The 12,922-nt window shown below is 43.4% G+C and overlaps 1 protein-coding gene across 1 annotated transcript in view; it reads left to right on the forward strand.

Moving 5' to 3' along the window:
* The window catches only part of LOC124624685 (esterase FE4-like), a 96,843-nt gene that overhangs the window by 68,096 nt on the left and 15,825 nt on the right, over window positions 1-12,922 (forward strand). The window contains exon 7 of the mRNA XM_047149121.1: window positions 2,648-2,813. Within this exon, the coding sequence (XP_047005077.1) occupies window positions 2,648-2,813 (166 nt within the window). The remainder of the gene's footprint in view (window positions 1-2,647; window positions 2,814-12,922) is intronic.

Consider the following 12,922-nt stretch of genomic DNA (forward strand, 5'->3'; position numbering starts at 1 on the left):
GCATGGGGGAGATTATGTTGAAAAGTAATACATGTTTGTACCACGTCTGCACAATAAATAATATTTAAAAATATATTGAAGGTTTTCATTTGACTCACCCTCGTAATTATAAACTGTTTTCTCTTGAAATTTCACACAAAGTATCCACTTATGTGGGTTGATACATTATTACGGGTTTTATATTTTCTCCTCGAGGTGAAGGTAAAACCTTGAAATTGCGTACGATCAAAATAACGATTTTTTCTTATAATGTAGAAATTGTAATTGATTTTAAAAGTAAGACTCAGGAAAGCCAAGGTGTCACTGCATTTTCCTCCTATTACTATTACATTGCCTGACAGAAAAGTGAAGCCGGACGGTCAGTTGTCAATGTAACTTTTCAGAGGTACATGCCGTCGTCAGGTATGTAAAGGATTAGAGTTGCAATTCTTTGTGGCAGGTAGAAGGGCTACGACAATGCATTAGTGTTGTTCATGGGTAGACTTTTTACCAGGCGTTGTATGACATGTAAATGGCGTGAACAGCGTCAAATTTTATCACGTGGGAACACGGACAAGCTGTGTGCTTGTGTGGAACAGGGTTATCAGAAACTGACACACTTTGAAGGGGCCTTGTAGGTCTCCATTTGGATGGCTGGGGGAATCTCTGGAGTTGTTCGGCGTTCGGATGACACCCTTACTAAATGAATCAGTGCACGTATCCAGGCCAGAGGAGAAGCAAATTCTGTTGATCAGTGGGATCCTACTGCCAAATTCTTTGTAAATTTCACTGATTTTGTAATCACTGCAGTAGCCTCACACACCATGTCAACCCTTTAAGTTTCATTTGGGGGGTTGGGTTGGTGCATCACTTATTCAGGCAGGCAATGTGCTTTCATACATCTCTATTTGGCACCAGTTTACACTGGATAAGACACATTCGCTACATAGTAGGTTTAAGATGTCTGATCGGTTTTCGTCGATATCATTTCATATCATTGCGTCTTCATTGATTACATCCCCATCATCCACTAACTTCCATGCAGCTATTTTTAATACAACTAATGTATTTGGTTTGTCATCTGTATATTTACTAACAAGCGTATGAGGCTTCTTTGACACTACTGGTCATTAAAATTGCTACACCAAGAAGAAATGCAGATGATAAACGGGTATTCATTGGACAAATATGTTATACTAGAACTGACAAGAGATTACATTTTCACCTAATTTGGGTGCATAGATCCTGAGAAATCAGTACCCAGAACAACCACCAGTTCATCAAGAGTAGTGACTGGTGTATTGTGACGAGCCAGTTGCTCGGCCACCATTGACCAGACGTTTTCAATTGATGAGAGATCTGGAGAATGTGCTGGCCAGGGCATCAGTAGAACATTTTCTGTATCCACAAAGGCCCGTACAGGACCTGGAACATGCGGTCTTGCATTATCCTGCTGAAATGTAGGGTTTCGCAGGGATCGAATAAAGGGTAGAGCCACGGGTCGTAACACATATGAAATGTGACCTCCATTGTTCAAAGTGCTGTCAATGCGAAGAAGAGGTGACCGCGACGTGTAACCAATGGCACCCCATACCATCACGCCGGGTGAAACGCCAGTATGACGGTGAAGAATACACGCATCCAGTGTGCGTTCACCACGATGTCGCCAAACACGGATGCGACCATCATAATGCTGTAAACAGAACCTCGATTCATCCGAAAAAATGACGTTTTGTCATTCGTGCACCCAGGTTCGTCGCTTAGTACACCATCGCGAGAGCTCCTGTCTGTGACGCAGCGTCAAGGGTAACCGCAGCCATGGTCTCCGAGATGATGCTGCTGCAAACGTCGTAAAACTGTTCGTGCAGATGGTTGTTGTCTTGCAAAAGTCCCCATCTGTTGACTCAGGGATCGAGACGTGGCTGCACGATCCTTTGCAGCCATGCGGATAAGATGCCTGTCTTCTCGACTGCTAGTGATACGAGTCCGTCGGGACCCAGCACGGCGTTCCGTATTACCCTCCTGATCCCACCGATTCCATATTCTGCTAACAGTCATTGGATATCGACCAACGCGAGCAGCAGTGTGGTGATACGATAAACCGCAATCGTGATAGGCTACAATCCGACTTTTATCAAAGCCGGAAACGTGATGGTACGCATTTTTCCTCCTTTCACGAGGCATCACAACAACGATTCACCAGGCAACGCCGGTCAACTGCTGTTTTTGTATGAGAAATTGGTTGGAATCTTTCCTCATGTCGCCACATTGTAGGTTCAAATGGCTCTGAGCACTATGGGACTTAACATCTATGGTCATCAGTCCCCTAGAACAGAACTACTTAAACCTAACTAACGTAAGGCACATCACACAACACCCAGTCATAACGAGGCAGAGAAATATTGTAGGTGTCACCACCGGCGCCAACCTTGTGTGAATGCTCTAAAAAGCTAATCATTTCTTCCTGTCGGTTAAATTTCGCGTCTGTAGCACGTCATCTTCGTGGTGCAGCAATTTTAATTGCCAGTAGTGTATGTTTCATCTTGCTTCACAGTTATCATTTTCCATTTTCGTGTGGTGTACAATCGCAGTGTAGAGTTGTTCCGGTTGCCGCTATGGAAGTAGAGAACAACGGAGCAGAAATAGTGTGTCTTGCCTGGTGTTGCAGAGCTGCGGCACCGGTTTCGGGATGGCGGTGGAGCCGGAGGGGGAGGGGGCGTTCCTCACGACACAGACCGGCCACCTGGGCGCGTGGGCGCTCGCTGGCAACTACACGCACGTGCCGCTGGTGTCCGGCGTCACCTCCGGCGAGTACAACTACAGGGTGGGCGGAGGTGCGTAATACGTCCGCCCAGTTCTCCTACCTATAATGGATACCTAGTACTACCTGCAAGAAACTACTGCCTTGTCGATGACATTGATCCTGTGTATACTCATTCTTTGTAATACACACATTGACAACAGCTTAACGTAATGTAAGAACATGTGAAAAACTAGAGTAAAAATAGGTGAGGATACAGTAGTAAACAGTGTCTTATACTCTCTCAGCCCGAACAAGCTTCGCAACGCGCAACGGTACCGACTGACCGCTGTGTAATCTTCAGCCGCCAGACGTTACTGTATGTGGATAGGGAGAGGCATGTGGTCAGCACATCGCTCTCTCGGCCGTTGTCAGTTTTCGTGACCAGAGCCGCGACTTCTCTATCAAATAGCTCCCCAGTTGGCCTCACAAAGAATTGCCGACAGCGCTCGGCAGCTCGGACGGTTACCCATTGAGCTGCTAACCAATCCCGACAGCACCCAACTTCGGTTATCTGACGGGAAACGGTTTTACCACTGCAGGAAGACTGTGTTTTATATGCTAACGACAGTATAAACAAGTTGGCCAAGTGTGAGCAAAACTCGCGCTGTAAGGGTTCCGTTCAATCTTTTGTGTGGATAGTTCATCTACATGCCTTGATGAATGAGTTGCGAATATCAAATCACGAGCCGGCCGGGGTGGCCGAGCGATTCTAGGCGCTACAGTCTGGAACCGCTCGACCGCTACGGTCGCAGGTCGAATCCTGCCTCGGGCATGGATGATGTGTGATGTCCTTAGGTTAGTTAGGTTTAAGTTGTTCTCAGTTCTAGGGGACTGATGACCTCAGAAGTTAAGTCCTATAGTGCTCAGAGCCATTTCAACCAAATCACGTGACATAAATGGTCTATCTTTTAGTGCAATGACATGTAAGCTTAAAGGCTTTACATTGCCAAGGGACCACAACCTTAATATCTCACACAAATTTCAGATGGTATATCTACCTGCTCCTGAGAAAAAGAGGTCTTAACAGACGGACAGACAGTTGGAGAACAAAAGATCGTAGAAGTGTTCCGTTTTTATCGACTGAGGTACGGAACCCTTAAAATGAAGACTACTTCCAACGGTTCGCATAGAAATTACAACATAATATAAAATTGTATGACCCAGAAACACAATGTCTGATTGAAAATCTGTCAGTCATCCGTCGTACATCTGTTCTATAGACATAACACTTCCGCAGCTTAGGCCTTGACATAAATTACGACAGATATGTAGAAGTAAAAGTACAATGCTCTCAAACTTTATTTAAGATTACCAGCCAAATGGTGCATAACTAGGAAAGGTAAAACATCAAAAATTTATAAAACAATGAGGGTACGAGCCTACCCGTTCTTAAATTTGAGTGAGACTTCTATCTCCTTACAGTCGAACTTTCACAATATCCACACGGCGAAAATGTGATTTCTAAGAGAAGTAAAAGGCTGTTCTGGATTGAATACAGGGAGTTCTTAATCAGTCGATCAGAGTGAACCGTTGTTGTGATGAATTTAAATACAAGTCTAAAATGCCACTATATTTATTTAAAGTTCAGCAATTTAATAAAAATAAATATTTCATCTACATCTACATCCATACTCCGTAAGCCACCTGACGGTGTGTGGCGGAGGGTACTTTGCGTACCTCTATCGGTTCTCCCTTCTATTCCAGTCTCGTATCGTTCGTGGAAAGAAAGATTGTCGGTATGAGTCTGTGTGGGCTCTAATCTCTCTGATTTTAACCTCAAGGTCTCTTCGCGAGATATACGTAGGAGGGAACAATATGCTGCTTGGCTCCTCCGTGAAGGTATTTATCGAAACTTCAACAAAAGCCCGTCCCGCGCTACTGAGCGTCTCTCTTGTAGAGTCTTCCACTGGAGTTTATCTATCATCTCCGTAACGCTTTCGCGATTACTAAATGATCCTGTAACGGAGAGCGCTGCTCTCCGTTGGATCTTCTCTATCTCTTCTATCATCTCCATCTGGTACGGATCCCACACCGGTTGCCGGCCGAGGTGGCCGAGCGGTTCTAGGCCCTACAGTCTGGAACCGCGCGACCGCTACGGTCGCAAGTTCGAATCCTGCCTCGGGCATGGATGTGTGTGATGTCCTTAGGTTAGTTAGATTTAAGTAGTTCTAAGTTCTGGGGGACTGATGAAATTAGAAGTTAAGTCCCATACTGCTCAGAGACATTTGAACCACACCGGTTAGCAGTACTCAAGCAGTGTGCGAACGAGTGTACTGTAACCTACTTCCTTTGTTTTCGGACTGCATTTCCTTAAGATTCTTCCAATGAATCTCAGTCTGGCATATGCTTTGCCGAAGATGAATTTTATATGGTCATTCTATTTTAAATCACTCCTAATGCCTACTCCAGATAATTTATTGAATTAACTGCTTCCAGTTGCTGACCTGCTATATTGTAGCTAAATGATAGAGAATCTTTCTTTCTCCTGCATTTCAGTACAATTTTCCGTTGTTACAATCTCTCGATAGACTACAGCATCATCTGCAAAAAGCCTCAGTGAACTTCCGATGTTATCCAAAAGGTCATTTACATATACTGTGTATAGCAACGGTACTACGACACTCCCCTGCGGCACACCTGAAATCACACTTACTTTGGAAGACTTCTTTCCATGGAGAATTACATGCTACGTTCTGTTATCTAGGAACTCTTCAATCCAATCACACAATTGGTCTGATAGTCCATATGCTCTTACTTTGTTCATTGCACGACTGTGGGAACTGTATCAAACGCCTTGTGGAATTCAAGAAACACGGCATCTACCTGGGAACCCGCGTCAATGGCCCTCTGAGTCTCGTGGACGAAGAGCGCGAGCTGGGTTTCACACCATCGTCATTTTCGAAACCGATGCTTGCGCTTCCCTTTACTAGAGCAAGATTTACGAAGCGAAATTGTTCTAATTAATTAGGAATTTTTGTTTGTCTTGTGTGTGTGTTTATGTGTCTGTGTGCGTGTGTGTGTGTGTGTGTGTGTGTGTGTGTGTGTGTGTGTGTGTGTGTATCAGCAAAGTTTATATCCACACCTTTTACAGTAATGCGTTTGTCAATTGGTGTTAAAACTATTCAAACAACTGTTGCTGTTGACTTTGTTCTGGTTATGGAGCAGTATGACCAGTCCCGTCGCAAAATAACCTGTACAGTAAGTTAAGTGGAAACTAAGTAACTTTAATGCTGACGTTGAAGGGGTCTCATTAGGTGTCTGGCGGACTGTGATACACAGTGCATAATCAACAATTTAACACAAGAAAACAAACAATGTTAACAAATTTGTTAAACAAGAAAATAAGGGAACTAGAATGTCAGTTCCTGCCAATACAGGTGACGATAATGCGTTCCATAAGTTATCATGCTACGACCCCAGCAGAGGTGCGTTGTTATCAGGAGGTCGAGTGAAGAGTGCAGACGAGTGATCCTACGGAGCACTGCGGCGCTAATGAGCATCATTCAATAAACAATCTTTATCAGTGAGAGGTTTATAATCCCTCTGCCCAGCGACGATCGTGCTTTGTCTGCGCTGCTTGAAAGTGCGAGATGGCACGTCAGTGCCTGGCAAGGACCTTGCTGATCGCAGGTCCCGGTGTTGCTTGTGGTCAATGCCGCGCCCTTAGGAAGGTGCGGCGACAATGAGTCTCCACAGCTCATAGTGGCTGTGGACGTCTGCCGGAGCCCCAGCGCTCTTACTGAACAAAGCTGCGCTTATGCTCGTTCCCAGAAGACTGCGTATTCCTGTAGTTGACTGTCGAGATGGCGTGAACGTGAAAGACCCAACGGCAACACGAAAGACAGCCTGAGTGACCTTCCCAGTACACAGCTGGTAAGGTGGTGCTTCCACGGCCGCGTAACGGCGACATAGGCGCTCAGCGCCCAAGTTAAACATCTTGCACTGTTGTGACTGATAGGACCGTGGCTTGCACATTAGAACTCCCATCCATTGCCGATCGGCTGTGCCGTGTGGCAGTGGACTTCAAGCTAGCGGCAGCTTTTAGACACTTGTTGAATTCACCAGAGCTGCTTGCAACTTAATAGAGCTGATCTTCCATCGTTATCGGTGTTGCTTATGGAATACCATCCCTCTGAGAATGAGCTTGAAGAGGGCGGATGTTTCGTAGCAGCCAATGAACTGATTACCTCCAGGCAGATGACCGAATTTGCTCTCGGTTCTGAGCCTGTCAGCACCCTGGGCTGCTCCAGTGCTTAAATGTAGACTTTCAGTGTGTTCCATTATACCAAGTTTGCACCCTGAAAGGCGTTCTTATGGCAACTCAAACTGAAGTTATTGCATTTAGCCTCGTTCCAGTAGTGAGTTCAGTCTGCTCCGCACTGTTGTCAAACGGCTGAATCAGTTGTTCTTGACTTCATTCTCGAATAGTCTTTTAAAACGAGCTCTCGATTTGTTCGTACTTCACTCGTGTTGACATCTGCACCCGCTTAGTGACTAAATTTTATTCCTGCACTTACTTACTGTTCTACTGCAACAATGAATTCCGACAGTCAGCAACCTAAAAGGTCAAACCAAAAACCAGTCCAGATAGGTAAATTGTTGTTGTTGTTGTCTTAATTCCAGAGACTGGTTTAATGCCTCTCTCGGTGCTACTCTGTCCTGTGCAAGCTTCTTCATCTCCCAGTACCTACTGCAACCTGCATCCTTCTGAATCTGCTTAGGTATTCACCACTTGGTCTCCCTCTACGATTTTTACCCTCCACGATGCCCTCCAATTCTAAATTTGTGATCCCTTGATGCCTCAGAACATGTCCTACCAACGATCCCTTCTTCTAGTCAAGTTGTGCCACAAATTCCTTTTCTCACCAATTGTATCGGGTACCTCATTAGTTACGTGATCCATCCACCTAACCTTCAGCATTCTTCTGCAGCACCACATTTCCAAAGCTTCTATTCTCTTCTTTCCTAAACGGTTTATCGTCCATGTTTCACTTCCACACGTGGCTATACTCCATGCAGACACTAACAGAAAAGGCTTCCTGACACTTAAATCTATACTCGATGTTAACAAATTTCCCTTCCACACAAACGCTTTCCTTGCCATTACCAGTCTAATTATCCTCTCTACTTCGACCATCATCAGTAATTTTGCTCTCCAAATAGCAAAACTCATCTAGTACTTTAAGTGTCTCATTTATTAACCTGATTGCCTCAGCATCACCTGATTTAATTCGACTACATTCCATTATTCACGTTTTGCTTTTGTTGATCTCCATCTTATATCCTCCTTTCAGGATACGGTCCATTCCGTTCAACTACTCTTCGAGGTCCTTTCCTGTCTCTGACAGAATTACTATATCATCAGCAAACCTCAAAATTTTTATTTCTTCTCCATGGATTTTAATTCCTATTCCAAATTTCTCTTTTGTCTCCTTTACTGCTTGCTCAATATACAGACTGAATAACATCTGCCGGCCGGAGTGGCCGAGCGGTTCTAGGCGCATCAGTCTGGAGCCGCGCGACCGATACGGTCGCAGGTTCGAATCCTGCCTCGGGCATGGATGTCTGTGATGTCCTTAGGTTAGTTAGGTTCAAGTAGTTCTAAGTTCTAGGGGACTGATGACCTCAGCAGTTAAGTCCCATAGAGCTCAGAACCATTTGAACCGTTTTTTGAATAACATCTGGGATAGGATACAACCCAGCCCAGTCTGACTCCCTTCCCAACCACTGCTTCCCTTTCACGCACCTTGATTTATAACTGCCACCTGGTTTCTGTGCAGATTGTAAATAACCTTTCGCTTCCTGTATTTGACATCTGCCACCTTCAGAATTTGAAAGAGAGTATTCCAGTCAACATTGTCAAAAACTTTCTATAAGTCTACAAATGCCAGAAACGTAGGTTTGCCTTCCCTTAATGTTTCTTCTAAGGTAAGTCGTAGGGTCAGAAATGCCTGACGTGTCCCAACATTTCTACGGAATTCAAAGTGATCTTCCCCGAGGTCGGCTTCAACCAGTTTTTACATTCATCTGTATAGAATTCATGTTAGTATTTTGCATCTGTGACTTATTGAACTGATAATTCGGTAATCTTCACACCTGTGAACACCTGCTTTCTTTGGGATCGGAATTATTATATTCTTCTTGTAGGCTGAGGGTATTTCGCTTGTCTCATACACCTTGCTCACCATATGGTAGAATTTTATCATAGCTGGCTCTCTCAAAGCTATCAGTAGTTCTAATGGAATATTGTCTACTCCCGACGCCCTATTTCTACTTAGGTCTTTCAGTGCTCTGTCAAACTCTTCACTATCATACCTTCCATCTCCATAATATTGCCCTCAAATACATCACCCTTGTATAGATTTTCTATATACTCTTTCCACCTTTCTGGCTTTCCTTCTTTGCTTATAACTGGTTTTCCATCTGAGCTTTTGATATTCATACAAACGGTTCTCTTTTCTCCAAAGCTCTCTTTTATTTTCCTGTAGGCAGTATCTATCTTACCCCTAGTGATATATTACATTTGTACTCTAGCCATTAGTGCTTAGCCAGATAAATAATAAAATAATGAAATAATAACAAATTATGGAATAAATTTAACGTAGAGTACAGATATTTTAGAGGGTTGAAAATTAAAGTCAGTTATGTTTTCACTAGTATCAAAAGGAAAAAAACAGTATAACAACTTAGGTTTGTATTGAATTCATTTAAACGGAAAAATATGGGTGGTAAATGCAAGAGATGACGTGTTGCTTGCTATAGTTGACACAACTTGGTGAGAAAGAGTGTCATCATTGAGATACAAGGTAGACATGAAAAAGGCAAATTATAAAAACAAACATCCTTCTTGCCTGAAATGATACACAGAATTATGGTCATTAGAAATAGTACCACGGAACTGTAGATTTTTAATAACTATAGTTCGCGTATTCTCACAATAATTTTCAAGCTATTCTGGAAATATTTATAACACATCAGCATTAGCAATGCTGAAAAATACTGCTCAGAAGTAATAACAGATTTTCCTTTACAACTACGTTCAAAACTGGTATGGGTCATTATCGAGTGACAGGAGTTTAACACAGCCTAACTTATAAATATAATGTTGCAAGATAACGTTGCATTTAAACATTGACGCACGAAGAGAAAACTGCATTCATTGGACAACCTGTTTTTTATATTATCTGGGACTCACTTAAATTCACGTGTTCTATTGTAGAAATGATGAACGCAGACTTATAACTTTATAATTATGTTTTGTGTTTCTGTTATTATTGCGTGTTCAGTCCGAAGGTCGCTTTGATACAGTTCCCGATGCTAGTTTATTCTGTGAAACAAATCTTCCTCCCTGCATAGCTACTGCAAATTATATATATATATATATATATATATATATATATATATATATATATATATACTCCTGGAAATTGAAATAAGAACACCGTGAATTCATTGTCCCAGGAAGGGGAAACTTTATTGATACATTCCTGGGGTCAGATACATCACATGATCACACTGACAGAACCACAGGCACATAGTCACAGGCAACAGAGCATGCACAATGTCGGCACTAGTACAGTGTATATCCACCTTTCGCAGCAATGCAGGCTGCTATTCTCCCATGGAGACGATCGTGACTTATTGAACTGATAATTCGGTAATCTTCACACCTGTGAACACCTGCTTTCTTTGGGATCGGAATTATTATATTCTTCTTGTAGGCTGAGGGTATTTCGCTTGTCTCATACACCTTGCTCACCATATGGTAGAATTTTATCATAGCTGGCTCTCTCAAAGCTATCAGTAGTTCTAATGGAATATTGTCTACTCCCGACGCCCTATTTCTACTTAGGTCTTTCAGTGCTCTGTCAAACTCTTCACTATCATACCTTCCATCTCCATAATATTGCCCTCAAATACATCACCCTTGTATAGATTTTCTATATACTCTTTCCACCTTTCTGGCTTTCCTTCTTTGCTTATAACTGGTTTTCCATCTGAGCTTTTGATATTCATACAAACGGTTCTCTTTTCTCCAAAGCTCTCTTTTATTTTCCTGTAGGCAGTATCTATCTTACCCCTAGTGATATATTACATTTGTACTCTAGCCATTAGTGCTTAGCCAGATAAATAATAAAATAATGAAATAATAACAAATTATGGAATAAATTTAACGTAGAGTACAGATATTTTAGAGGGTTGAAAATTAAAGTCAGTTATGTTTTCACTAGTATCAAAAGGAAAAAAACAGTATAACAACTTAGGTTTGTATTGAATTCATTTAAACGGAAAAATATGGGTGGTAAATGCAAGAGATGACGTGTTGCTTGCTATAGTTGACACAACTTGGTGAGAAAGAGTGTCGTCATTGAGATACAAGGTAGACATGAAAAAGGCAAATTATAAAAACAAACATCCTTCTTGCCTGAAATGATACACAGAATTATGGTCATTAGAAATAGTACCACGGAACTGTAGATTTTTAATAACTATAGTTCGCGTATTCTCACAATAATTTTCAAGCTATTCTGGAAATATTTATAACACATCAGCATTAGCAATGCTGAAAAATACTGCTCAGAAGTAATAACAGATTTGCCTTTACAACTACGTTCAAAACTGGTATGGGTCATTATCGAGTGACAGGAGTTTAACACAGCCTAACTTATAAATATAATGTTGCAAGATAACGTTGCATTTAAACATTGACGCACGAAGAGAAAACTGCATTCATTGGACAACCTGTTTTTTATATTATCTGGGACTCACTTAAATTCACGTGTTCTATTGTAGAAATGATGAACGCAGACTTATAACTTTATAATTATGTTTTGTGTTTCTGTTATTATTGCGTGTTCAGTCCGAAGGTCGCTTTGATACAGTTCCCGATGCTAGTTTATTCTGTGAAACAAATCTTCCTCCCTGCATAGCTACTGCAAATTATATATATATATATATATATATATATATATATATATATATATATATATATATATATATATACTCCTGGAAATTGAAATAAGAACACCGTGAATTCATTGTCCCAGGAAGGGGAAACTTTATTGATACATTCCTGGGGTCAGATACATCACATGATCACACTGACAGAACCACAGGCACATAGACACAGGCAACAGAGCATGCACAATGTCGGCACTAGTACAGTGTATATCCACCTTTCGCAGCAATGCAGGCTGCTATTCTCCCATGGAGACGATCGTAGAGATGCTGGATGTAGTCCTGTGGAACGGCTTGCCATGCCATTTCCACCTGGCGCCTCAGTTGGACCAGCGTTCGTGCTGGACGTGCAGACCGCGTGAGACGACGCTTCTTCCAGTCCCAAACATGCTCAATGGGGGACAGATCCGGAGATCTTGCTGGCCAGGGTAGTTGACTTACACCTTCTAGAGCACGTTGGGTGGCACGGGATACATGCGGACGTGCATTGTTCTGTTGGAACAGCAAGTTCCCTTGCCGGTCTAGGAATGGTAGAACGATGGGTTCGATGACGGTTTGGATGTACCGTGCACTATTCAGTGTCCCCTCGACGATCACCAGTGGTGTACGGCCAGTGTAGGAGATCGCTCCCCACACCACGATGCCGGGTGTTGGCCCTGTGTGCCTCGGTCGTTTGCAGTCCTGATTGTGGCGCTCACCTGCACGGCGCCAAACACGCATACGACCATCATTGGCACCAAGGCAGAAGCGACTCTCATCGCTGAAGACGACACGTCTCCATTCGTCCCTCCATTCACGCCTGTCGCGACACCACTGGAGGCGGGCTGCACGATGTTGGGGCGTGAGCGGAAGACGGCCTAACGGTGTGCGGGACCGTAGCCCAGCTTCATGGAGACGGTTGCGAATGGTCCTCGCGGATACCCCAGGAGCAACAGTGTCCCTAATTTGCTGGGAAGTGGCGGTGCGGTCCCCTACGGCACTGCGTAGGATCCTACGGTCTTGGCGTGCATCCGTGCGTCGCTGCGGTCCGGTCCCAGGTCGACGGGCACGTGCACCTTCCGCCGACCACTGGCGACAACATCGATGTACTGTGGAGACCTCACGCCCCACGTGTTGAGCAATTCGGCGGTACGTCCACCCGGCCTCCCGCATGCCCACTATACGCCCTCGCTCAAAGTCCGT

The sequence above is a fragment of the Schistocerca americana genome, chromosome 1 (assembly GCF_021461395.2).
Source record: "Schistocerca americana isolate TAMUIC-IGC-003095 chromosome 1, iqSchAmer2.1, whole genome shotgun sequence".
Lineage (NCBI taxonomy): Eukaryota > Metazoa > Arthropoda > Insecta > Orthoptera > Acrididae > Schistocerca > Schistocerca americana.